The sequence below is a fragment of the Suillus subalutaceus genome (genome assembly GCF_016647625.1).
Source record: "Suillus subalutaceus strain FC151 chromosome Unknown DFJ58scaffold_5, whole genome shotgun sequence".
NCBI lineage: Eukaryota > Fungi > Basidiomycota > Agaricomycetes > Boletales > Suillaceae > Suillus > Suillus subalutaceus.
In genome coordinates, this window is record NW_024540254.1 from 319,059 (window position 1) to 344,418 (window position 25,360).

Below are 25,360 nucleotides of genomic sequence, written 5' to 3' on the forward strand. Positions count from 1 at the left end.
TCAACGAACTCGAATAAGTTGTCATGCATGCTAGTACTGGCGAGAATTCTTTTTGAGCAAATCCGCGTATGGATGAAAAAAGTGTGCAGTGTACAGTAGCACCTAGCACTCTCCTTTCAGCGACAGGTGGACGTATGGATATACCATTACCATGGACCTGTCGCTCTCTCGGTTGCCGGCGATGAATCATCGACGATTCTGAGCTCAGTAGACCGGTTTAAAGGCAAAGAGAAAATACCTTTCGTGAAGGTTGGCACAGTGATCTCTTGATACTAGACAATGCGACGGACGAAGGCTGCACTCATTCTATTTGTCTCGTATGTAAGCATCGTCATTAGCCTCGTTTCCCTCTAGTGATTAATCGTTTTTCAGCCATGTTTATGCGCTATCTCAGTAGATTACTACGTTTGCGATACATCCTCTCTAGGCATGCAACTAGTGCGAAGAAATTCCTTAGCTTTGCGGACTTCTAAGTGCTCGTCTGGATATGTACCAGTCTCATTATGTCAAGGAGAGTGGGACAGGCTAATAACAGCTCTTTCACAGGCCGCCAACGCTGCGTTGTTCGGGAATTATCAGTTACAAAAAGAGGGAGCTTCGACGACCGTGGATTGAGTGTAGTATCCATTCTCTTTAACAGCAAGTTAAGAAATGAATGGTCGAGCATTGCAATATATGTGCATGCTTCGGCTCCTTCTTTGCTTGTTAACTTATTGTCTCAGGCAACTGTGATTATAGCCGTAGATGTCAGCTTCGTAGCCGTGCCTTCCGTCAATCTCTGGGATCCACGTTCTTTCACGGTTATTAGTCAGTGTTTTGTGTTGTAGGATCTTTGGTGATTTCCTTACTGTTCCTCACAAACAGGTTCGGTATGGGCAAGGATTTGCCGATATGTCGTTTCTAGACAGCCTTGTGACTGTAGGACCTTTAGGCACTGTACCCTCTTTCCTTGGTCTCAACATTACCGGAACTCCATCTGTAACTTGGGATGAGCAAATACCTCACATCGCAGATGAGAACTATGCAGAAATGATTGTAAACGGGACACTGACTGCGGAGGAGGAGAAAGAACGAGTTTGGTTTCTCATGATGTGAGTATATCGTATTTGATAGTCCGTCAATTAACGCATCCTCACCAGAACCGTCACCGCGGGACAGCCAGAAGGCGTCTCGAAGTTCGTAGACGATGTTTTCGATGCCACAATAACTATACCCTGGAGAAAGGAGAGCTCCCTCATGTGCGCTTCGGACGAATTGACTATCTTAATGTTACGATCATCACCACTAAATGGGCTGTCTGGTCGTGAGTTTTTAACACTTTTACAGTCTTCTTCTATCAGCGCACCTTACCTTGTTGTATTGAAAGACCGAGGACAAACTTTGCGGTTCTATAAAGCCGGTCAGATAAGGTTGACCGACAAAATCCTCCACCAATTTCTCAAGGAGAAGGCATGGAGCATCAAAGAGCCATGGAAATCCATCTATGGCCCTGGTGGCGAACGGTAGGACGCGTCAGATTTAAGTGTCCTACCAGCGCTTACCGCCCTTTTGCAGCGAATACATTTTAGACTACTTGGCACATTTTTTGTCCAAAGTCTATGGTGCTCTTATTCGTGTGCCGAAATGGCTCATGTACACGATGAGCGGAGGTCTTGTGATTTTTTCATCAATTTTTTGCATAAGCCTTCGCCTCCTTAGAGCGCTGCTAAGCCTGCACCCAAGCCTGTGTCTGCACCCGCAGCTCCAGAACACGCAGTCGCGTCGAGTGCGACGAATACGCCGCAGAAGGGATCTACTAAAAGGATGGGAAAGAAATAGTTGGATGTCTTGGGGAGGGATATATATACCCATGCATTCTTGGAGAGCTTATGTATTTCATAACGTATTTCCATTTTGTGGGTTGTAAAACAAATCTTCAACTGCTGTGCACCAGTTTCCAGACGAGGTCACCAAGAGAGCACGGCTATCTGGCTTTCCAACACACTTGGTATTTCTTCTAGCTCGTCGCATTCTGCATCTGGAATGGTGAATGAATGTATTGTTTTCCGACAAAGAACTCATGTGATCCGGTTGTATTGTACCAGGAACTAATTCATCATAATCAGTGAACCGGTGAACAGACTTGCAGAGGATAATATTTCGCATATGAGATCTGCCGTGGTAGTGCGCGGTACAGTGCATTGGTGTGCTCCATATTACAAGAGAAGTCTTGCGGTGAGCCTGCGTTGATTATACAAGTGAAATTCATTCCTGATCGTGACATCAACTCCCTCCGTCGATGGGCGTTCCAGAGGCTTAGTAGACCAACATTGCTCCATAAGTGTCCAGTATTTTTCAGGGATCTCAGGATAACGAGCTCTGGAGGGCATTTCCAACCTAGCTATGCATAGGACGATTGCGGCATCATTTGGGAGGTAATAATAAGGGATTTTGTTGGTGAGGACCTAAAGGCAGAGCTAATGATATCATTGACAAGTCGAGAGTATTCCAGACGTACCTGCAACATGATACCGCCGAACGAAAAGATGTCGCTTTGCTTGCTCGGACGAGTTGGAGAACCATCCTCCTTCTCTGGTACAAGCAGCTCAGGAGCCATCCATCGCATGTTTCCTTTGAGCGTGGACGTCCAAGATGCCTGAGAGGCACTTATAACCTCGGAATACATCAAGGAGAGACCAAAGTCGGCAACACATGCAGTACCATCACCATGGATGAGCACATTAGGCTGGAGCTCATGTCTCAATGAAATTGACACTACCGAGAATATCGAACTCACCCCATTGAAGTCACCATGGATGACACTGTTGGTGTGGACTATGAGGAGTAGTTACGGCTCGGTCTGGCAACAGTAAAGTCTATCACATACGATATTGCAGACCAGCTATGATATCTCTTAGCTAAGTTTTTCATCAGTTTTGTGGTCTACCCAAATACATGAAAAGACTTACCAGCTGGAATCGTCTAACGAGAGTAAGAGCCGCACCCTCACGCTCCAAATAGACTGTCAAGTTACTATTCTCCGCCCAAGGACTGACTATCGCTAGGAATGGGCCGAACCCATACGTATAACCATAAATGGGTAGAATATTTGGATGCTTGAGGTTGGCGCATATTCTGAGTTCACGCTTTATTCTCTATGAAGTGGAACCCTGTTGTGTAAGTGATAGACTCGGTCCTTTGGTAAAACACTTACTTACCTTGATCTTTTTTGTCTTCGGCGTGCCGAATTGATCATCAGCGTATACTTGCAATGCTTTCACTGCGACCTGCAAAATAATCAATTGTAGACAAATGGGCAGGCAAAAGACGGTAAACGAACTTTGACCGAGCTACGATTGATGTGAAAGGTACATTTCCAGATCTCCCCGAACCCACCACGAGCAACAGGGTAGTCTCCATCCTTGGTGATATACTTTGAGAGGTCTTGGAGCGTTGCTTCAGGGGGGAGATCGTCAGGCTCAACAATATTAGCGGAGAAGGCTATATGCGTATGGGAAGAGGAGGGAAGGAATTCGCGGGGGTCGGGGCGTAACTGGGGTAGCTGTGAACCTACTGCAGAAGAGGGTATCTGTGGTGGAGGGAGAAGAGTAGGCAACTGGGCCTCACTAGTGGAATGATTTGCAGTGAGTGAGAGAGCGCCAAACTGCAAAAATGACATTAATGGAGTGATGTAAATGAACAAAAGAAAGGGATGGGTACATCAGGGGGGTCACTGGTCTGCAAGAAAATGTTAGCGCATAAACAATAGTATTATTCGGGGTTGGCTGCGTACTCTAACTTGTGGTATAGGCTGAATGCTAGCGAGGATCTCAGGGGGAGTGTTGCATAAGTAGATGCTGTGGTTATGCAGGGTGGTATAAACCAGTTGGCGCGAGTCGGGTGAGAGGATAAGGTGGTGAACATCCAAAACATCGAATGAGGCGAGGAGCTGGCGGGACTCGAATGCCCAGAGTTTGATGGTATTGTCGTCAGAAGCACTAGCGAGGAGAGCACAATCAAGTGAAAGTGCTAGATCAGTGATGATTTTGGTGTGTCCTTTGAAGGAGGCTCCGACAGTCTCCAGCGTAGATGCGTCAAATTCATAGATCGCCTTCGGGGAGCCATGATAGCTGAATGAGGTTACGATGGTTTTGTCGTTGGTAGTCCAAAACACTGGTGCAAATGTGTAGTTCAGGCCATCAAATGTCCCCACTTCAACATCCAATGATTGTGTTTGGATATCCCACACTTCAAGGTGATTCCCCCACCACGATTTGACTGCGAGCTTCTTCGAGTCGTGCGAGAATCGAATTGCGCCCACATCATCATATTCGACACTTTTGAATGGACCAGCCACGAGTTTGCCAGTTTCCAAGCTCCATATCCGGACTATGTAAGTTTCTGCCTCCGCCAGTAACGTGCTGTCCCCGGAGATATCGATGCCGGTGATCTTCCGTGAGTGACCTTCAGATGTTCTCACGGTCCTCATCCCAACCTCACAGACTCTGAGCTCCCCGGTGTAGACAAAGCCATTTCCACCTGCAGAGACAGTCCATCGACCATCCCTTGATATCGCCACGGCATGTACTTCCAGTTTACAAGCATCCCGCCCCTCCTTAATTTCTTTACCCGCTTCTAGGTCCCATTGACGAGTGGTCTTATCGTCTGACCCACTGATTATTCGCTTCCCGTCTGGAAAGTAGGATATCGATGGAATAGAACCTTTGTGACCCTCCAAGGTTAACACGTGTGTCAGAGTCAATTTCTTTGCCGCCGCAGTAGCCTGTCGCAATCCGGAATCCATGTCTTGTTTCTCCGCCAGAGAGGCTGACAAGTACGATAAGGCCGTTGTTTGGAAGTACTATTCCAAGGACCGTCGGTGAGGCTATCTAGTAATTTCGAAGGATATCCAACTACTGGCAGCTGGTACACTTTGCCTGCCGATGTTGATTGTCAGTTTGCTAGCACAGAAACTTCAGAATGTTTCGGTGTTACCTAGAAGCTAGCAACTTAGAAGAAGAGTGATTCAGCTGATTGGATGTGCGTGCATCTCGCAACCGCTTCCTGTACTTCCTAACACGTCCATTTAGATGGTGCCTGTGCATTGCACAGCGTTTATTTTTACCTGCTGTCTTATCTATTCAATCTGCTTGCTGTTCGGTTCCCTGCCATGGCCATCTCTGTTGCCACCGCCATCATCAAGCTCGTTGTGCAGTCGGCAAGGAACCAGAAGTTCAAAGTCAGAATTTGCAGGTACGACACGCCTCCTATTCTGGCTCCATGAGCTATCTACGGAAAGGCGCTTTTATGAAGTTCAGCGAAGCTGAGCTAGATCAGTACGCTCTCTTGCAGCGATGTCCGTTATTGTCCTGTCGAATGTCAGTATTGGCAAGCTGTTATTGTATGTATTCGTTTTCTGCTCGTGGAATTTTCCAACAAAGTGCTGAACAGAACGTACAGCATTAATACAAGATTGATCTCATTTCAGGCAACAGTATGAGTTGCACCCCGATGATCGACTGCTAAGTGCTCAGTTGCTGAATAAGTTGTCCTGCATGCTAGCGCTGACGAGAATTTGTTTGAGCGAGTCCATGTATGAATGAAGGAAGTGCGCGGTGTACACTGCATAGCACACTCCTTTCAGCGACACATGAGCGTGTTACTCCTCGGCTTCTTGCTCCTATGACCATGAATTATCGACGATTCTGAGCTTAATCAACCGGCTTCAAGGCAAGCAGAAAAGTCTTTTCATGGAGGTTGGTAGTGGTTCTCGAAACTTGACAAAATGTGAAGGACAAAAGCGGCGCCCATTCTATCTGTGTCACATGTAAATATCATCATTTCCCTCCAGGGGTTGTGTTTTTCAGCCATGTTCATGCGCTACTCATGCATCATTTGCAAGTTTGCAACCAGCGCAAAATAAATTCTTCAACTTTTATGCACATCCGGGTGTCCGTCTGGATGCGGACCAGTCTCATTATGTCAATGAGAAGGGGACAGGCTAATATGGCTCTTTCACAGGCCTTCAACATTGCATTGTTCGGAGACTACTACTGCCACGCTTACAAAAAGAGCGAGCTTCGACGAGTGTGGGTCGACTGTAGCATCGACTCTCTTCAACAGCAAACCAAGCCATGAATGACCAAACATCACAATGTATGTGCATGCTTTGGCTCCTTTGCGCGCTAACTTATCGTCTCGGGCAGCTGTGATCACTATAGCAGCAGACGTCAGTTTCGTGAGCGTGCCTTCCATTAATCTCTAGGATCCACGTTCTTTCGCGGTTATTAGTACATATCTTCCAGTGTTTTGTGCTGTCGGATTGTCGGTGATTTCCTCACGGACAGGTTCGGTATGAACAAGGATTTGCCCAGATATCGTTTCCAGACAGCCGTGTGACTGTAGGACCTTTAGGCGCTGTACCCTCTCTGATCGATCTCAACAATATCGGAACGCCATTTGTAACTCAGAATGAGCGGATACCTCTCATAACGGATGAGAAATGATTGTAAACGAGACACTGATTCCGGAGGAGAAAGAGCGAGTTTAGTTTCTCGTAATGTGAGTATATCGTATTTGATGATCCGTCGATTAACTTATCCTCACCAAAGCCGTCACTGCGGGACAGCCAGAAGGTGTCTTGACGTTCGTAGACCATGTTTTCGATGCCATGTATAATTATACCCTAGAGAAAGGAAAGCTTTCCCATGTGCGCTTTGTTCGAATTGACTGTCTCGATGTTACGGGGCTCGAGCATAACCACTAAACTTGAAGGGGCTGTCTGGTCGTGAGTTTTCAACATGTTTGTGGCGTATTCATGTCCTTGACATTCTATCAGCACGCCTTACTTTGTATTGAAAGACCGAGGGCAAACTTTGCAGTTCTACAGAGCCGGTCAGATAAGGTTGACTGGCGAAATCCTCCACCAATTTCCCAAGGAGAAAGCGTGGAGCATCAAGGAGCCATGAAAACCTATCTATGGCTCCGGTGGAGAACGGTAGGAGGCGTCACATTTAAGTGTTCTACCAGTGCTTACTGCCCAATTGCAGGGAATACATTTTAGACTACCTGGCACAATTTCTGTTCATAGTCTACGGTGCTCTTGTCCGTGTGCCGAAATGGCTCATGTACACAATGAGTGGAGGTCTTGCGACTTTTTTCATCAACTTTCTGCATAAGCCTTCGCCTCCTCAGAGCGCTGCTAAGCCTACACCCAAGCCTGTGTCTGCACCCGCAGCTCCAGAACACACAGTCGCATCGAGTGTGACGAATACGCCGCAGAAGGGATCCACTAAAAGGAAGGAAAGAAATAGTTGGATGTCTTGGAGGGATATATATACACATGATTCTCGGAGAGCTTGTCATAATGTATTTCCATCTCGTAGGTTGTACAACGAATCCTTAACTGCTGTGCGCCAGTTTCCAGGCAGACCAAGGGAGCCCGGCTATCTGGCTTTCCAAAACACTTGATATTTCTCTAGTCTGCATCTGGAACGGTGAATGAATGTATCGTTTTCTGGTAAGGAGCTCGTTGGAAAGGTGTCACAATAGGCACCTAACACTAACGGTCAAACAGCAGATAACGTGGATGAGCGTATGGGATTCGGTGACGGCAGTAAGAGCTAAGATACAAAGTAAAGGGGCGACGAACTTATATACTAGTCGATGCAAACATCGAACAAACAGCCGGCGGTGACCAATCAGATGCAGCTACGTCATGCATACGTCATGCATAGTAAGCCGCAGGCTTACACTCGTGTGATCCGGTTGTATTGTGCCAGGAACTAGTTCATAAGCAGTGAACCGGTGAACAGACTTGCAAAGAATAATATTCCGCGTGAGGTCTGCCATGGGGAGGCCAGTAGTATTAGTAGTACACGGTACAGTGCATTGTTGTGCTCCAATATTAAAAGAGAAATCTTGGGGTGAGCCTACGTTTACTATACAGGTGTACCTAGGTTTATCTGTCTGGCTGTACTGTAAACAAATTCGTGAATGCAAGACAATACAAGAATCAACGAGGTCTGGATAACGAGTAAAAATCATTCCTGATTGTCACATCAGCTCCCTCCGTCGATGGACGGTCCCGAGGATCAGTAGACCAACATTGCTCGATAAATTGCCAATATTGTTCAGGGAGCTCAGGATAACGAGAACGGGAGGGCGTTTGTGACTTGGCTATGCAAAGTACGATGGCGGCATCATTCGTGAGGTGATAATAGGGTACTTTGTTGGTGAGGACCTACAAGTGGAGCTCGTGATATCAATGAGAAGCCTAAATTAACCCAGGCGTACCTGCAGCATGATACCGCCGAATGAATATATGTCGCTCTGCTCGCTTGGCCGCACTTGAGATCCATCATCTTGCTCTACAAGCAGCTCAGGAGCCATCCATCGCATGTTTCCTTTGAGCGTGGAAGTCCATGAAGCCTGAGAGGCGCTTATAACCTCGGAATACATCAAGGAAAGGCCGAAGTCTGCAACACACGCGGTGCCATCACCATGGATGAGCACATTAGGCTGGAGCTCGCGTCTCAACAAATCAAAATCAACGAGAAGGGTCAAACTTACCCCATTGAAGTCACCATGGATGACACTGTTGGCGTGAACTATGAGGAGTAGTTACGGCTCGGTCCAGCAATCACAGTAACTATCACATACGATATTGCAGACCGGCTATGATATCCTTGAGCTGAGAATGCCATCAGTCTGTAGTCTGCATCAAAGACAAGGGAGGACTAACAATCTCAAATCGTCTAAGGAGTGTAAGAGTGGCGTGTTCACGCTCCAAATAGGCCGTCAGGTTTCCATTCTCCGCCCAAGGACTAACTATCGCTATAAATGGGCCAAAGCCAGACGTAAAACCATACACGGGAAGAATATTTGGATGCTTGAGGTTGGCGCATATTCTGATTTCACGCTTTATCCTCTACGAAGTGGCGACCTCTGGAATAAGCAATAGAATCAGACGCTTGTCGATAGGCTCACCCTAGTCTTTTTCGTCTTCGCTGCACCAAGTTGATCATCAGCGTATACCTGCAATGCTTTCACTGCGACCTACCCAATTATCAATTTTAGACTGATGGAAAAACAGCACTGCAAACGAACTTTAACCGGGCTACGATCGATGTGATAGGTGCATTTCCAGATCTCCCCGAACCCGCCACGAGCAACAGGGTAGTCTCCATCTTTGGTGATAAATTTTGAGAGGTCTTGGAGCGTTGCTTCAGGGGAGAGATCATCAGGCTCAACATTACGAGCGGAGAAGACTGTATGCGTATGGGAAGAGGAGGGAAGGAGCTCGTGGGGGTCGGGGGCCAACTGGCCGCTCTTCTCTAGCAACCCCACACCCAGCCCACCAGGCGACTCACATTCTTGCTCCCGCTTCTTCGCCATTTCTTCCCGTTGCCTCTTCTTGCGCAGAGCAAATTCCTTTAGGGACATCTTCACTCTTGGAGGAGGCAGCGGTGACTGTTCGCGTGCGGGTGGCGTGGGCTCATGTGTTGGTGGAGTGGATTCGTGTATAGGTAGCGCGGGTTCGCACGATGGAGGTGGTGAATAGGAATCACAGAGCGATGACGTTGACTCGCATAACGAAAACATAGGTGGTATTGGATTGCGCATGGCTGATGACATGGATGCATGTACATGTGCCTCAAGATAAGTTTCGTCATGTACAGGGCTCCTATCTGACTGCAAAAATGGGATTAATGAAGTGGTGTAATGAGCGAAATAAAGGGATGAGTACATCAACGATGGGTGGGTTTCTAGGAACACTAATCTGCAAGAAAAATGTTTAGCGCATGGACAATAGTAGTATTCAGAGTTGGATGCGTACCCCATCTTGTGGTAGAGGCTGAATGCTAGCGAAGATCTCAGGGGAAGTGTTGCATAAGTAGATATTGTTATCGTGCGGGGTGGTGTAGACTAGTTGGCGCGAGTCGGGTGAGAGCATAAGGTGGCAGACGGTACACAGAACATTGAATGAAGCTAGGAGCTGGCGGGACTCGAAGGCCCAGAGCTTGACGGTGTTGTCATAAGAAGAACTAGCGAGAAGAGTATAATCAAGTGAAAGTGCTAGACCGCTGATGGTTTGGGTGTGTCCTTCGAAGGAAGCTCCGACAGTAACCAGTGTAGATCCGTTCAATTCATAGATCCTCTTTGGGGAGTCGTAGTATATGGGGCTGAATGGGGTTACGATGGTTTTGTCTTTAGCAGTCCAAAACACTGGCGGGGATGTGTATCCAAAGCCATGAAATGTCCCCACTAAGTTGACAACCAATTTCTTTGTTTGGATATCCCACACTTCAAGGTAATTCCCCCACCACGATGTGACTGCGAGCTTCTTCAAGTCTTGCGAGAATCGAACTGCGCCCACCTCGTCGACACCGTTGAATGGACCAGCCACGAGTTTGCCAGTTTCCAAGTTCCATATCCGCGCTGTTTTATCGTCTGCCCCGCTCACCAGTAGCGTACTGTCCCCCGAGATATCGATGCAGTTAATCCTCTGTGAGTGACCTTTATATGTTCTCACGGTCCCTGTTTCAACCTCGCAGACTTTGAGCTCCCCACAGTTGGTATAGGGATTTCCACCTGCAGAGACAACCCATCGACCATCCTTTGATACACCCACAGCACATACTTCCTGCTCACAAACATCCCGCGCCTCCTCAATTTCCTTATCTGCTTCTAGGTCCCATGCACGAGTGGTCTTATCCCTTGACCCGCTGATCATTCTCTTGCCGTCCGGAAAGTAGGATATGGATGGAATAGAGCCTTCGTGACCCTCCAAAGTTAACACGTGTGTCAGAGTGGATTTATTTACTGTCGATCTGGAAACCATGACCCGTTTCTCTGCCAGCGAGGTTTAGTGATTTCGAAGAATACCTAACTCGTTTGAAGGTGCTAGTACACTTTGGCTGCTAGAGCCAATCGTCAGTTCGCTGACGCTGAAAGTCTAGATTAGTTTGATGTCACCTAGAGGCTAGCAACTTGAGGGAAGAGCGAGAAAATGATTGCATGTGCGTGCGTCTCGCAACCACCTCCTGTACTTCATATTACATAACACGCCCCTTCGGCATGGCGCCTGCGCATTGTACAGCTTTTTTACCCCCTGCATCATGTCCATTAAATCTGCTTGCTTAGGCACAAGTTATTCATGGACTTTCAACGCAATGAATGAACGAGTTCAACCAGTGTGGATCACCAACTCAACAATTTCGCAGGTCGACTTCCTCATGACTCTGAATATGATGGGACCTCCATCTGGTATGAAAGCGCTCGCGACTGCGTATGATTCTCCAGATGCGAAATCCTATGCGTACCCTTACTGTTCTGGAACATCCTTGACTCACGGAAAGTCTCTACAGCATGGTCCATTTTATACTTGCGTGGTCTGTTCAAGTCATCACTATCGCAACCACGAGTAGCGGAAGCAGCGTTGTGGCGCTTTTTAGCTATAGGCTTCGGCTCAGGATGTCCATCTTTTGACGTGGTTTCTGGCGCGGCTTAGGGCATGCACAGACAAATCATGGACACCGTATTGGACACGTTGGACACCGCGTAGACTAGTATTCTCATATCACATTGTAGGAGACGTATTGGGGTGAGCCTACGTTTACAATTTAGGTAACAGTATCGCATCGCTGTGCCTCGTTAGTTGTACTGTAAACAGTTAATATTGTTGAATGCAAATCAGTTTAAGAATTAGCGAGATCTCGACAGTAAGTAGAAGTCATTCCTGATTGTCACATCAGCTCCCTCTGTTGATGGACGGTCCCGAGGATCAGTAGACCAACATTGCTCGATAAACGTCCAGTATTTTTCAGGGAGCTCAGGATAACGAGCTCGGGAGGGTGTTTCCGACCTAGCTATGCATAGTACGATAGCGGCGTCATTCGGGAGGTAATAATAAGGAATCTTGTTAGTGAGGACCTAATTGCAGAGTTAATGATATCACCGACTAGTTGAGAGAGAGTACTGTAGACGTACCTGCAACATGATACCGCCGAACGAAAAGATGTCGCTCTGTTCGCTTGGACGAGTTGGAGATCCATCCTCCTGCTCTGGTACGAGTAGCTCAGGAGCCATCCACCGCATGTTTCCTTTGAGGGTGGACGTCCAGGAAGCCTGAGAGGCGCTTGTGGCCTCGGAATACATCAAGGACAGACCGAAGTCAGCAACACATGCAGTGCCATCACCATGGATGAGCACATTGGGCTAGAAGCCACCTCGCATCTCAATCAGATCGAAACTGTCGGGAATTATCGAACTTACCCCGTTGAAGTCACCGTGGATGACACTGTTGGCATGAACTATGAAAAGTAGTTGCGACTCGGTCCAGCACTGTGAATAATCAGCACGTACGATATTGCAGACCAGCTATGATATCCCTGAGCTAAGTTTGCCATCAGTTGGTAGTCTACACGGAATACAAGAGGGACTTGCCAGCCGGAATCGTCTAACGAGAGTAAGAGCCGTGCCCTTGAGCTCCAAATAGTCCGACAGGTTACCATTCTCCGCCCAAGGACTGACTATCGCTAGGAATGGGCCGAACCCATACGTATAGCCATAAATGGGTAGAATATTTGGATGCTTGAGGATGGCGCATATTCTGAGTTCACGCTTTATTCTCTATGAAATGGCAACCCGTAAGGAAAAGCCAAAGTTTTCGTCAAGAAACTCACTTTGATATTTTTCGTCTTCGCTGCACCAAATTGATCAGCAGCATAAACCTGCAATGCTTTCACCGCAACCTGCCCAATTATCAATTTTAGACTGATTAAAAAACAACACTGTAAACGAACTTTGGCCGATGTACGATCGATATGAAAGGTACATTTCCAGATCTCCCCGAACCCTCCACGAGCGACAGGATAGTCTCCGTCCTTTGTTATATATTTTGAGAGGTCTTGGAGTATCACGTCAGGGAGGAAATTGTCAAACCCATCATTATGAACATGGAGAACTGTGCCCGTATGGGAAGACGGTGTAAGGAGTTCGCTGGGGTGGTTGAGTAGCCGCGATCCTATTGTAGGGGAAGGTCTACGGGGTGGAGTGGGAAGAGCTATGAAAGACAGGTCCATCTTTGGGTTACGATGCACAGCAGCAGGACGAGCTATTACGTCAGGCTATAAAAATGGCATTAACGGAGTGGTATAGATGAGTACAAGAAAGGATCGCATACATTCAATAGATTAGCGAGCGGTGGATTTCCAGGTGCACTGATCTGTAAGAAAATGTTAGTGCGTGAATGATAGTAGTATTCGGGGTTGGCTGCGCACTCTAACTTGTCGTGCAGGCTGAATGCTAGCAAGGATGTCAAGTGGAGTGTTGCATAAGTAGATACTGGTGCTGTCCTTGGTCGTGTACGCCAGTTTGTGTGAGTTAGGTGAGAAGATGAGGCAGTAGGGATATCGAACGTGGAATGAGGCGAGAAGCTGGCGAGACTCAAAGGCCCAAAGGTTGATGGTGTCATCCACAGACGCACTAGCGAGGAGAGCACAATCGAACGAAAGCGCTAGACCTGTGACAAGCCGGGCATGACCTTCGAAGGGGGCTCCAACGGTGGCCAGCGTAGACGCATCGAACTCATAGATCGTGGTGGGGATGCCATAATAGCTGAATGCAGCTACGATGGTGTTGTCTTCGGTAGTCCAGAACACTGGCGCATATGTGCGACCCCAGCTACCTTTTTTCCCCACTTGAACATCCAATTTCTGTGTTTGGATATTCCACACCTCAAGACACTTCCCCGCTGACTGGACCGCGAGCCTTTTTGAGTCTTGTGAGAATCGAACTGCGCCCGCCTCGTCAATACTCTTGAATGGACCAGCCACGAGGTTGCCAGTGTCCAAGCTCCATATCCGCACTGTTAAATCGCATGAGCCACTTGCCAGTAGCGTGCTATCCGTCGATATATCGATGCAGTCGACCCTGTCTGAGTGGCCCTGGAATGTTCTCGCAATCCCTTTCTCAATCTCAAAGGCTCTGAGCTCCCCGAAATCACGGTTATCTACACCTCCCGTGACAACCCATCGACCATCTCTTGATACCCCCACCCCAAGTACTTCCGAGTCTGGCTGACAAACATCCCGCGCCTCCTCAATTTCCTTACCCGCTTCTAGGTCCCATCGACGAATGGACTCATCGTCTGACACGCTGATCATTCGCTTGCCGTCTGGGAAATAGGATATGGATGGAATAGACTTTTTGTGGCCCTCCAAGGTCAACACGGGCGTCAAACTCGATTTCTTTGCCGCTGCTGTAGGCTGTCTCAATCTGGCAGCCATGACCAGTGTCTTCCGAGTCGCTAGTGAGCAAGCAAAGTACTATTTGAGATTATTTGAAGGACCGTCGGTGAGGTCTTATGATCTGTTGTTGCCTGATGTTGATAGTGATTTGGAAGGATGCCAATTACTGGCAGCTGGTACACTTTACCTGCTCAGGATGATGTTCAGTTTGGCATCGCTGAAAGTTCAGACTGCTTTTTACCAAGAGACTAGTGACTTGAGGGAGGCGAGCGATTCACTTAATTGAATGTGCGCACGTCCGGCAACCTCTTCTTTCCCAGCACGCACATGACTCATTCTGTACTCGGCGTGCGTTGCACATTTATTCCGAAATTTCCGCGTGTCTGCTCGCTTTTGTCTGTAGACCTGTAGAATAGACCAATGAGCACCAGTCTGAGTAGTAGTCGTTTGCGGCGTCTTCTCGCGCATGTGTGATTGTGAACTCAGAGCCCTTTGTACGTAGTACTTAGGTGCAGGCTGTCGTGCAGCAAAGCGCTGAATCATGATTGAATTTGGAATGTGTCTAAAATAGCCACGTCACGTGCGACTCCTTCGCACTGCAAATGAAACGCAACGGCCTTCCTCAACCAGCGTTTTCATGTCTCAAGCAGTAGGCAACGTACGCGATTTTGTTTTGGAATACAAAGGCGGACATCTAACTCGAGGCTGATTATAGACCGCTCTTGCTTATGCGCGAGTATGGCATCATGTCAATGCCTCTGACCGCGTTCTCGGAAAACTCGCGGAACGAATAGCTCTCGTGCTCATGGGCAAGCATAAACCGATATACGACAAGAGCTGTACGTTCCCTGCATTTTTAAACACTATTCCGTCGCTCATTTGCATTTTAGTGGACTGTGGGGACTATGTCGTAGTTACAAACGCAAAACACATCAAGGTGACTGGTCGTAAAGACGAACAACTGGTATACCGCAAGCACACGATGTTCCCTGGTGGGTTGAAAGAGACCGAGTATAAGGATATGATGGAGAAGAAGCCTTATGAGGTTCGTTCCATGGTTCGATGCACAAGACCGTATGCTTACTCCGCCCTGCACGAATGTAGATCATACGACACGCAGTGTCAGGCATGTTACCCAAAAACAAGCTTCGAGAACGTCGATTAGAACGACTTAAAGTATTTGGAGGGTCGAACATGGGGATATATAGAGGGAATATCTTGAAGCGATGGGAGGATGGAACGTTGACTGAGGATTATATATTGAAGCTGGATCCAAAGAATAGGATGAAAGCCAAAGCGAAGTAGTGTTTCTTTTCATATCTTTTTGCTTATCTTTTATTATGCTGGGATATAATACTACTGCCTCTACGCGAACAGGTGATATCGATATCAGTCGGAATCGAGTGAAGGCGAGGAAGGGCCTCGTTTGATGGAGTAGGCCCGTCGTCGCACTCGTTGTGCATGAGTACCAGAAAAGCCGGTAATCATCGCATGCGCAATTTGCTCTTGGAGAATTATCCCTGGATACTGGTCAGCGGGGTAGTGAGGAGCAGTGATTTTGAATACCTATTGCGACCAAAGCTGAGCCGTCAAGAGCCTTGTACATGTCTTTATGTTCTTCACTGCGGGAAACGTTTTCGCCGTCATCTTCTTCATCTTCCCATTCATCTTCCTCATCTCCCGGCTCATCTTTCTCATCTTCCCATTGATCGTCATCGTCAGCATCGAGGGAAGAACCCCTCGTCCATGGTGCCGGTTTGTTTGTTGTCTGATCGTGAATGTTGGACACACTAATTTTCGAGCGCCGGGTTTTCCTCTCGTCTCGGTGACCCCTGCTTCTATTGGATAAAACACCTTTCTCCTGATAGTATCGGCTGGCGAAGTAGTGAATACATTTTAGCAGCTCCTACTGATTGTAAACGAACATCATTGAATGAAGATTGACTCTTACGGGTGATGGGTCCGGAAGCTTGATTTTGATCTCTTCCGATTCAGAATCAGAATCAGACGAGGACGAAAACGATGAGGAGTCGCCTTCGGAAGTTGATTCTGTTCGCGGAAAGACGCGACGTGGGGGTGAGGGTGCCAAGAACGACGAGTCCTCGGTGAAACTGCGTCGTTTGCTCGCCCTGAAGTTCCTGCCAGTACGGTCCTTGGTACTATCCTCCTCATCGCTCTCAATCGCCTTTTCTTTGCCTTTATTACTTGTCCCTACCATGAATTCCTCTTCACCCAACTCATCAGAAAGACGAATATCGATTAACTCTCCATCCTCGTCGTCTACCTTGGCCCTAGCGTTTTTAGTTTTCCTCACGGCAGCTTTGCCCCCTGCATCGCGAGCGATCCAGTTTCCTCTTGTATCCGGCACTGTTGATGGAGCTGTGCGTGTTCTTCTGTTGATAGATGATTGTTGAACGCGCGATCCGTCCGGGTGGAGGCGTAGAGTTGCCAGATCATGAGTAGTGCTTTTCCGTCTGATACTCATGGGAGTTGAAGCTCGGATCGGGATGAGGGACTCTAACGGACTACGTAAGGCGTTAGAGAGAACTCCTGAGCGGATTTCTGCGTGTCAAAGTTGTAGCCAGTGCAGGTAACCGCTCAAGGCAAATGCGACCTAAGAACAGTTAATATGATATTCAAGAAAAGTCTACAGTAAGTAGTCCCGGCCTAGTTACAACGATTAGTCTCATCTAGTCTCATATGCATATGTAGACCCGGCCCTAAACGCGTCGCGCCTACTATGACAAACAATCCCAAACATTCAAAACGCGTCAATTACTACAGCTTCCTCCAAACCTTGCGCGTTCCTTCGGTGTGATAAACATGCCTCGTCGAACAAGAGCCGAACCGGTAGAGGGCGATACCGACTCTCTCAAGGAGAATTCTGCTCTTCCGAATGGCTTCAAGGATGAGCCCATCAAAAAGGAGAAAATAAAGGACGAGAAAGGGAAAGGCAAGGTAAAGCGTGTCGAGCCTGAACCTACAGATGAAGAACCAGATGAGACTCAGGCTGGTGACAATGCCGATTTCGACGCCGATGCTGACGTAGATGCTGACGGTGATCCCGAGAACATGGACGGCACTCCAAGGAGCCGCAAGCGCGCTCGCGTCAACGCAGAGGGCGACTTTGTTCCCTCTACCCCGACCACCCCGAAAAGGGAGCAAGTAATGACTCTTCCCCGCGATGACGACGGGTGAGGCGCCGAGATATCCTTTGCAGTTATTTACGTTTCTCACTACTGTCTCTTAGCTTCATCCCTGGTTCAATCGTGCGCATTCAGTTGCACAACTTCCTTACGTACGACTGGGTGGAATTCCGGCCTGGTCCATACCTCAACATGATACTCGGCCCCAACGGCACTGGTAAAAGCAGTATTGCTTGCGCAATTTGTCTCGGACTCAATTGGCCCCCGAGCGTGAGTCTTTTTTGTTATTCCTGTGTTTGTGCTTCACATCCCCTTCCGCCAGATCCTTGGTCGCGCAAATGAGATTTCTAGCTTTGTGAAGCATGGCAAAGAGAGTGGCTACATCGAAATCGAACTTAAGGGTGCAAAAGGTCAAAAGAACCTTGTGATTCGACGCAACCTGAGCGCCAAGTCCAAAAGCTCGACCCTGACTCTCAACGGACAATCTTGTACTGGGAAAGAAATTACTAACCGTATGGCGAAACTCAATGTTCAGGTTGGAAACTTATGGTACCTTGCCCTTTCTGCGCTAAGCGCTGGTTCTGACTGCAGCGCGCTTTTCAGTTCGTTCTTGCCTCAGGACAAGGTCTCCGAATTTGCGCAAATGACTCCGCAGCAGTTGCTTAGAGAGACGCAACGTGCCGCGGGGGATGTTAATCTGACCAATTGGCATGACACACTCATTACCGCCGGCAAGGAGCTCAAGAATCTCCAAGATGTTTGTGAATTCTCTGCTTTAACATCGCGTCCGACTTACGAGTACTTTACAGAAATCCAATGATGAGCAGGAGCGGTTGAAGACGATGCAAGAGCGTAATTCCCAACTTGAGCGAGACGTTCAGCGCTATCAAGAGCGCAAGCGTATCGAGAAGGATGTGAGTCATGTGTTCCCTAATATTATGCGTTGTTAATAACTGTTATAGATCGCTATCTTAAAAGTGTTGATTCCTGTTAACGAATACCATGAAGCTAAGGAGCGCTACCAGAAGGCAAAAGACCGGCAACGGGAGCTGCACGCCCGGGTGCGGAAACTGAAGGATAGGAACGCGCCCGCGCATGCCAAGCTAGAGTATGCTCTTCCTCATTTTATCGCCAATTTGCTCACAAACTTCAAGGCAGCTCGCAGTTCAGCACAAGGAATACGAGAAGGCACGTGAGAAAAAGAAGACTGCATCTCGCCAGAAGTTCCAGCAGATGAAAAATAAATGGAGCGAGAATGACAAGCTTGTTCGTTTGATGGTTCATTTTCGTTTCTTTTCTCATCATTAGCCGCTCAGGAACGTGATGCCGAGGATGTTACGAACAAACTTGACGGTCTCAAACGGGCCGAGAAGGAGCGCGTGAAGAAGATCAAAGAAATCCAAGGGCACAATGAGAAATGGCAGAAAGAGCTTGACAACCCGCCCAAATTAGAAGATTTAGACGCCATCAATGCTGAGATGGTTCGTGAACAGTGTGAGTAGGTAGTGCAATCCGTGCTAACCGTCATTTTCTAGAGGAAAGTCAACAGGGAGCACAGTCAGACGACAACGCGCATGGAGGACTTGCAGGAGCGACAAAGGAAGAATGTCGATTCGTCCGCCGCCCAACAGGCGAACATCAGTGGTGCATTGGACCAGTGAGAAACACGATTTTATCTGACACTGGCCGTGCATAATGCGTTCGTCGCAGGCTGAGAAACCTGGAAGACGAACGCCATCGTAAGCTCGAGAAGTTGCGGGCCTGGGATAGAGATATGGCCGATGCAGTTGTGTGGCTTCGTAATCACCAGGATAAGTTCAAGATGGAGGTGTTTGAGCCCCCCATGATATGTTGCACCGTTCCGGATCGACGCTATACCGATGCCATAGAGGCATGCTTCAATCAGGATCAGCTCAAGGTTTGTACCATATCTTGCCCGTCGCTTTTAGATTAGGTGGTTGATTGACTTGCAGATCCTTGTCACGCAATGCGAGGAAGATTATGCTACCCTCAACAACTACTTGAATGACGGTGAACAAGCCGGGCTCCGAAAGGGCGCGCGTATCAACACCTGGTTCAGACCCAAGGTGGACCTGAGCCCTCCTCCCATGAATGAGGCAGAGGTATGTTCATGTTACCTCTTTTGAATGATCTAATGATCTGCTATAGTTGAAGGCACTTGGTTTCGATGATTATGCGATCAACAAGATTGAGTGCCCTGACGGCCTTCTATGGTTTCTCACGCGAGAAGTCAACTTACACCGTACCGTCAGTAAACCAATCTTATTTTAGAACTTATGCGCTAATTAGTCTTGTGGTGTCAGGCTATTGGATTGGACGCTTCTAGGGTCGATGTAAATGCTGCTATGGAAGCTGTTTCCCGAGATGGTAGCGGGGCAAAGTTCATTGCGGGAAGAGTGATGAACACGGTTTCACGATCTCGGTACGGAAAGCGAGCAGCTGCAAATATGACGAAGGACCTCCGTCCAGCCCGGAATCTTGTCAGCAGCACGAGTAAGTGGTTCGTAATTGCGACTTTTTGTGGAGTATATTTACAGCGACGCAGTCGACCCTGAGATCAAGAAGAAACTCGATCAGACTATCCAGGAGGCAAGGCAGGCTCTTGAAGTCATCAACGAAGATGCGAACAACCTTGCGGCAGAGGAGCGTGAGATCAGGGCTGAGGAAGCACTGTTCAAGAAGACATTTGTATGTCATTTGTGCCAGTCGGAAAGTGAATGCCACTTATCATGTCTGCAGGACGCACTCGAGGCACGAAAGAAGGTTGTTAATAACCAGAAGAAGCATTTGGCTACGCTCGCGGCTAAAATCGGTACATATTGATACCGTTCGGCCGTTTTCATATCTAACCGCACCACAGAGACCAACAAGAACAAGTTGAGGGACCTTGAGAATGCACCTTCCGTGGAGGATGAACGAGCGAAGCTCAAGAAGAGGTTGTTTGAGATATCCAAGAAGCGCGTTAGGATTGTAAAGGAATACACGGTTAGTTTTCTCTGTCCCGAATGCGTGAGTAAAATTGACAATCTACTCCATAGCAACTTATTCGCGCTGCAATAGCCGATCAAGTAGAAGCAACTCGCAGTGGACTTGAATTTCTCCAGGTGGGCGCAAATAAGAATGCGCTTGAAGCTCTCTGCCAAGAGAAGGATGACAAGTACCAACGCGCTCTTGCCGAGTTCGAAGAAGGTTCGTCATCAGACTCAGACTTTCCTGCAACGTCCGTGGATATGAAGTAACGATTAACACTAGCTGACCAAATATTCGTTGCGACAAAGGCTGACGCGAAGAAGAAACGCGACACCAGTCTAGATCTTGTTCGGAAGATGGACCAAGAATTCCAGCAACAATTTGCCAAGATGGAAATGGTAAGTAACCCTGACGTGATGGTTAATAGAAGGCAGAGATAGCTTACATCCATACAGGATGGTTCGGTTCACGACCGGAGCGTGAATGACCTGCGGACAGAACTCGATGTTCAGCAGGCCAATCTTGATATGATCTCCCTGACGAACCCAGGCGTTGTCGAGCAGTATGAGCGGCGAAAGAATGAGGTTTGCCTGCTCCACCTTCTGATATGAGGGTCTTCATTTACGCCGCTGATAAACAGATCGAAGCTCTGGCAAAAACTCTAGAAGACAGAGAAAAGTCTACCCGCAAAGTGGAACGAGAAATCAAGAATGCCAGAGTATGCGGTGTTCTTGTTTGCCACACATTTCATTTCTGATTTTCCTGTCAGGACCGATGGCAACCTGCTCTCGAACAGCTTGTCGCTAGCATTGGAAAGAAATTCTCTGCTGCGTTTGATCGTCAGTCGCTAAACCCCGCTGAGCGTCATGAATTTACGTTTATCAACTTTTACAGGCATTGGTTGTGCAGGTGAAATCCGGATCAGCCCTCATGATGATTATGACAAGTGGGCAATCGACATTCTCGTCAAATTCCGTGATAACGAGAAGTTGCAACTTCTTACGGGACAGAGGCAGTCAGGCGGCGTAAGCAAGGATTACATTGACTCCGTGCAAGACATTTACATTAGGTCCAGGAACGGTCACTCACCACTATTCTATACCTCATGAGTTTGACCGAAGAGGCGCGAACGCCGTTCTCTCTTGTTGACGAGATTAACCAGGTACTCCCTTTTTTGACCCTATTTATACGTCAAGTGCTAACAACATTTCCGAAGGGCATGGATCAACGCGCCGAGCGCGCGGTGCATAATTCTTTGGTTGAGGTCACATGCAAGCCTGACAGCGCCCAATACTTCTTGATCACCCCTAAACTACTTCCTGATCTCGATTATCACGAACGCATGAAAGTTCTTTGCGTCAACAATGGAGAATGGCTTCCCGAGACACCAGGACTGGGTAATATGAATCGCATGATTGAGAACTTTGTACAACTGAACCGCGACCGTGTTTCCCGCGACCGTTCCTCCCGGGCTGGTTGATCAAGATGTTTTGCTTACATTTTTGTTACAATACTGTATCAACGTCATCTTCGCACTAACCTGCAGGATACAAGTGTACCAGTTACCAGTGCTTTCGTCCATAATATACTCGCAGTAACATAAAGCTATTATTTGATCTTTCTACTATCATGCAAGACATCACCGCCGAATTTCTAGATCCGGCACGTTGTTCAGCGTGGGCGCACCCCGTTACTCCACCTTTACAACTCCTTTCAACACCGCGAGCTCCGCATTAATGATGCTGCTGGTAGCTGCTCCGATAGAGACGTTGTTCGCGAGGACAACAAACTTTATGTCAAGAACGGGACATTGGCGCACTCTTCCCACTGATACGCCTGCACCGTCTTGGTAATATCGGTCCAACCGAGGTTGAGGGCGATCCGGTTCTTCATGCACAAAAATGGCATGGACAGGAACAGAAGGACACCCAATGGATTGCGCCTCTGGAGTATAGGCCACCAACGCTTCGCGGACTTGCTGTGGGCTGGGAGGAGGTCTCTGCTGAAAACGTACAGAAACGCACATCATGTGCCCATCAATGACGGGAACTCGATTACACGATGCAGATACGCGTAGTGGATGGCGTGCGTGCATGTCAAAGGTCTTCATTCCATCATCGCCATCGGCGATCCCTCCCAGAATTTTCAGCGTCTCCCACTCTATTTTCTCTTCTTCACCACCAATGTAGGGCACGACGTTATCGATGATATCAAGACTAGGAACACCTGGGTATCCAGCACCGGAGATGGCTTGCATAGTAGTGACCAGACAAGACTCGATAGGTCCAAAGGCCTTCTCCAGAGCGCGAAGGGGTATAACGTAGCCCGTCGTAGAGCAATTGGCATTGGTAACGATGAAACCCTTCTTGAGCGGGGGATTTTGCAGTGCTTGCTGCTGAGGAATGATGGACAAATGTGAATCGTTTACGAGGGGGACGATCAGAGGTACGGAGGGGTCTCTGCGGTAATTTTTGGCGTTAGAGAAAATGGCGAGATCAGCGCTTCTGAATGCGGATTCTGATATTTATAAAGATAAGCCACGATAAAGAGGGGTTATAAGCTTAGGGACGTACCTATTTCTCCAGCCGCATCGGCGTCAAGACCAGAGAAGATGATAGCACACTCCGCAAAGTGCTCTGGATAGCACTCGTGCACTATCATATCGCGGACGACAGATGGTATCGGTGTCGTCTGCTTCCACATAACGGCCTGCGCATATGACTTCCCGGCTGATCTGGAAGATGCTCCAAGTACATGGATGGTGAACCATGGGTGTTTTGCGAGCAGAGTAACGAAACGCTGCCCTACAGTGCCCGTCGCACCAAGAATCCCGACTTTGATTTGTTTGCCATCTGGATTCTTGCACATGACAACTTCACCTTGAGTTCTCCTTAGAGATGGAAGTATCAGTTATTGATCAACTTTCTGTTGTTGATTCGACCTTGTAACAGCGCAATGTCACAATAGACCATCTCACTCAGTATCGGAAATGCACTTAGACCGTGGGAGATCTTTCCGGTGTCCGAGTCGTAATACTGGCAGCAAGTACTCTTATTCTGTGCACGCTCAAACTCGACATCGTCCTTAATGGCGACAACTACAGATAATGCAGCTCAGCTTATATTTGCGCCAAATGTCTTGCACAATCAAGCGTTGACATCTGTCAAATTCCTATCCTCTTGCTTTGCTGGTGCTGTTGCAGGAATCCTCGGACTAGAGAACTGGCTGGGATTCGCACTCTTTATAGCATCCATCGTTTCAACCTCATTTATTATTTACGCCATAAACTGCAGAGGGAAACCTGCGAAGTACCTGCCTGGCGGACTTGGGGAGCTGGTGAACCCTGGCCAAGATAACATCTTTACATTTATTCTTGTATGGACATTGTTTTATGGTGCGCACTTAAGGCTTTTTTTGCCGCTCTATACGTATTTACGCAAACCTGACTCACTAGGCATCATACATGGTAAGAAATGCTAGAATCCTCGGACAGACGGGATCGGTGGTGATAATTCTCATCTTATTACCAGTGTACGACTGAACGGACAATTCGCTTTTCCGTCTCGTTCAGACCTTTATCCACGTGTGTCATTCCTTATTATTTTGGGAATGAGCTTATCGATGCCAGTACGTAGAAGTGGAGCTCGCTAGTCACATCGGTGAACCTTGACCTGTTCACTGGTTTTCTTCTCAGGAGCACTATTGTAGTGTGCATACACCTGCAGACACACGAAGGTCGCATGATCAATATCCACATATTTCCTTGGCATAATTTAATATTTCACTCGATAACCTAGAATAAGAGCCATTTGCCCATCGCACTTGAAAAGTGTGGAAGACTGGCAGAGGCCCTGAGGCATGGGAATCAATGAAAAGACCGGTTCGGCTGCTAAAATGAAACAGGAGCCACGAGGAGCCACGTGGGCTTCTTTACGTGGGCTTCTTTATGGCCCGTGCCTAAAATCTCTTATTCCCAATCTAGCATGTTCTTGTGCGTTGAAAAGGTAAGTTACTTCTGAGCGACTGGAATGTGACGACCCAGAACCCCCCGTCTTTCTTCCACATTTCCCATCATGTCTACCTCATACGTCCTCCTCCAGTTCGGATCAGATCTCTTCAGCCATAGATTTGAGGATCTCGAGAGCAGACCAGCGTTCACGGTGTATGTACCTCTTTTAACGCTCTCGGCCTAAACTTAATCCGTGACGGGTAAAATATAGGATGACGGTAACAATGTCTGAGGCTCAGCGTCCAGCGTCCTCTAACATATCATTCCAAAGGTTGACCAACAAGCAAATTTAATTGTTCACATCGCTCGCGAAGCGGCTTGGAGCCAGCAGCACCCAGAAATCATGGGTCCCAGAAATTCTTACCTGTATTTCGGCCCATCCAAAGCACCAGGATACCTTGTGTACGGAAATGGGCCAGAGGTCGCCATGGTCAATCACCTACGCCAGAAAAAAGATGCTAGCACGTAGGTGTCGTAGATGTCACGTCGTTAAATCATAATGCAACAAAATCACAGATCGCGCTATTTTACGGCGCAGAATGGTAAGGAGCTGAAGTGGAAAGTTTCTCCTCAAAAGATGGAGGTGGGATGTTGCTAGCTTTCGTGCCTTTCGTTTTACTCATCCAATTTCAGTGCCTAGATGGACGCTCTACGGTCGCTACGTGGGAGCTCAGTCAGCCAGAAGATGTCTTCAGCGCTCGTCTGACAATCAAGCATTCCGGCCTTACTATGGTCACTGAAATTTTAACCACTTTGTCTCTGAACCGCATGGCCCTGGATTTAGACTGGAAACTGTAACAGTTTTTTTTTTCCTTCATGACTCGTCTTCTATGTAATATACCACGTTTAATCCTCGTTTCGCCTTGGACTCGCACCCACATGCTATGGTGTTTCAACAACTCACATCACACACTTCACAATACATGTATTCAACAGTCATATTCATTAGCATCTGCTTTCTCATGTCGATTTAATATCATTCT

At 47.8% G+C, this 25,360-nt stretch overlaps 11 protein-coding genes across 11 annotated transcripts; 6 read left to right on the forward strand and 5 right to left on the reverse strand.

Moving 5' to 3' along the window:
* Positions 1 to 27: 27 nt before the first annotated feature.
* DFJ58DRAFT_836592 (uncharacterized protein) lies at positions 28 to 1,818 on the forward strand (the record flags this gene model as incomplete). The annotated part of the gene is made up of 9 exons (XM_041392304.1): positions 28 to 81; positions 127 to 249; positions 277 to 321; positions 723 to 800; positions 865 to 1,091; positions 1,140 to 1,303; positions 1,367 to 1,502; positions 1,555 to 1,654; positions 1,699 to 1,818. 9 exons carry the CDS (start codon positions 28 to 30, stop codon positions 1,816 to 1,818), a joined length of 1,047 nt encoding a protein of 348 aa, XP_041249932.1.
* Positions 1,819 to 2,195: 377 nt separating this feature from the next.
* DFJ58DRAFT_910390 (kinase-like protein) lies at positions 2,196 to 3,399 on the reverse strand (the record flags this gene model as incomplete). The annotated part of the gene is made up of 7 exons (XM_041395180.1): positions 2,196 to 2,444; positions 2,498 to 2,725; positions 2,777 to 2,814; positions 2,867 to 2,897; positions 2,949 to 3,134; positions 3,198 to 3,266; positions 3,376 to 3,399. The coding sequence occupies 7 exons, from the start codon at positions 3,397 to 3,399 to the stop codon at positions 2,196 to 2,198; spliced, it is 825 nt and encodes a 274-aa protein (XP_041249933.1).
* A 4,551-nt stretch (positions 3,400 to 7,950) lies between these two features.
* DFJ58DRAFT_365060 (kinase-like protein) lies at positions 7,951 to 9,360 on the reverse strand. Its single transcript, XM_041380047.1, has 7 exons — positions 9,088 to 9,360; positions 8,968 to 9,036; positions 8,723 to 8,906; positions 8,641 to 8,671; positions 8,551 to 8,588; positions 8,275 to 8,499; positions 7,951 to 8,221 (listed from the first exon to the last, which is right to left on the reverse strand). The coding sequence occupies exons 2-7, from the start codon at positions 9,003 to 9,005 to the stop codon at positions 7,994 to 7,996; spliced, it is 744 nt and encodes a 247-aa protein (XP_041249934.1). The 5' UTR covers positions 9,006 to 9,036; positions 9,088 to 9,360; the 3' UTR covers positions 7,951 to 7,993.
* A 2,325-nt stretch (positions 9,361 to 11,685) lies between these two features.
* DFJ58DRAFT_836595 (kinase-like protein) lies at positions 11,686 to 12,819 on the reverse strand (the record flags this gene model as incomplete). Its single annotated transcript, XM_041392305.1, has 7 exons — positions 11,686 to 11,913; positions 11,971 to 12,198; positions 12,256 to 12,293; positions 12,346 to 12,376; positions 12,445 to 12,612; positions 12,666 to 12,734; positions 12,775 to 12,819. The coding sequence occupies 7 exons, from the start codon at positions 12,817 to 12,819 to the stop codon at positions 11,686 to 11,688; spliced, it is 807 nt and encodes a 268-aa protein (XP_041249935.1).
* A 2,024-nt stretch (positions 12,820 to 14,843) lies between these two features.
* Positions 14,844 to 15,622, forward strand: DFJ58DRAFT_676504 (ribosomal protein L13-domain-containing protein). The gene is made up of 4 exons (XM_041383121.1): positions 14,844 to 14,889; positions 14,947 to 15,070; positions 15,122 to 15,276; positions 15,336 to 15,622. Exons 1-4 carry the CDS (start codon positions 14,869 to 14,871, stop codon positions 15,534 to 15,536), a joined length of 501 nt encoding a protein of 166 aa, XP_041249936.1. The 5' UTR covers positions 14,844 to 14,868; the 3' UTR covers positions 15,537 to 15,622.
* DFJ58DRAFT_903590 (uncharacterized protein) lies at positions 15,621 to 16,897 on the reverse strand (the record flags this gene model as incomplete). The annotated part of the gene is made up of 3 exons (XM_041394872.1): positions 16,183 to 16,897; positions 15,798 to 16,137; positions 15,621 to 15,751 (listed from the first exon to the last, which is right to left on the reverse strand). Exons 1-3 carry the CDS (start codon positions 16,714 to 16,716, stop codon positions 15,621 to 15,623), a joined length of 1,005 nt encoding a protein of 334 aa, XP_041249937.1. The 5' UTR covers positions 16,717 to 16,897.
* A 112-nt stretch (positions 16,898 to 17,009) lies between these two features.
* DFJ58DRAFT_365203 (uncharacterized protein) lies at positions 17,010 to 17,876 on the forward strand. The gene is made up of 2 exons (XM_041380048.1): positions 17,010 to 17,425; positions 17,482 to 17,876. The coding sequence occupies exons 1-2, from the start codon at positions 17,055 to 17,057 to the stop codon at positions 17,717 to 17,719; spliced, it is 609 nt and encodes a 202-aa protein (XP_041249938.1). The 5' UTR covers positions 17,010 to 17,054; the 3' UTR covers positions 17,720 to 17,876.
* Positions 17,877 to 20,172, forward strand: DFJ58DRAFT_365204 (uncharacterized protein). Its single transcript, XM_041380049.1, has 12 exons — positions 17,877 to 17,926; positions 17,981 to 18,138; positions 18,187 to 18,291; positions 18,340 to 18,485; positions 18,532 to 18,643; positions 18,694 to 18,858; positions 18,913 to 19,034; positions 19,088 to 19,295; positions 19,351 to 19,500; positions 19,547 to 19,645; positions 19,702 to 20,086; positions 20,138 to 20,172. The coding sequence occupies exons 2-11, from the start codon at positions 18,088 to 18,090 to the stop codon at positions 19,951 to 19,953; spliced, it is 1,410 nt and encodes a 469-aa protein (XP_041249939.1). The 5' UTR covers positions 17,877 to 17,926; positions 17,981 to 18,087; the 3' UTR covers positions 19,954 to 20,086; positions 20,138 to 20,172.
* A 1,886-nt stretch (positions 20,173 to 22,058) lies between these two features.
* DFJ58DRAFT_713393 (aspartate-semialdehyde dehydrogenase) lies at positions 22,059 to 23,236 on the reverse strand (the record flags this gene model as incomplete). Its single annotated transcript, XM_041383917.1, has 2 exons — positions 22,059 to 22,885; positions 22,942 to 23,236. The coding sequence occupies 2 exons, from the start codon at positions 23,234 to 23,236 to the stop codon at positions 22,059 to 22,061; spliced, it is 1,122 nt and encodes a 373-aa protein (XP_041249940.1).
* A 154-nt stretch (positions 23,237 to 23,390) lies between these two features.
* Positions 23,391 to 24,164, forward strand: DFJ58DRAFT_365229 (uncharacterized protein). The gene is made up of 4 exons (XM_041380051.1): positions 23,391 to 23,762; positions 23,823 to 23,834; positions 23,899 to 23,995; positions 24,063 to 24,164. The coding sequence occupies exons 1-3, from the start codon at positions 23,456 to 23,458 to the stop codon at positions 23,907 to 23,909; spliced, it is 330 nt and encodes a 109-aa protein (XP_041249941.1). The 5' UTR covers positions 23,391 to 23,455; the 3' UTR covers positions 23,910 to 23,995; positions 24,063 to 24,164.
* Positions 24,165 to 24,264: 100 nt separating this feature from the next.
* DFJ58DRAFT_365225 (uncharacterized protein) lies at positions 24,265 to 25,318 on the forward strand. Its single transcript, XM_041380050.1, has 5 exons — positions 24,265 to 24,530; positions 24,589 to 24,595; positions 24,649 to 24,842; positions 24,894 to 24,960; positions 25,011 to 25,318. Exons 1-5 carry the CDS (start codon positions 24,442 to 24,444, stop codon positions 25,173 to 25,175), a joined length of 522 nt encoding a protein of 173 aa, XP_041249942.1. The 5' UTR covers positions 24,265 to 24,441; the 3' UTR covers positions 25,176 to 25,318.
* The last annotated feature ends 42 nt before the right edge of the window (positions 25,319 to 25,360 follow it).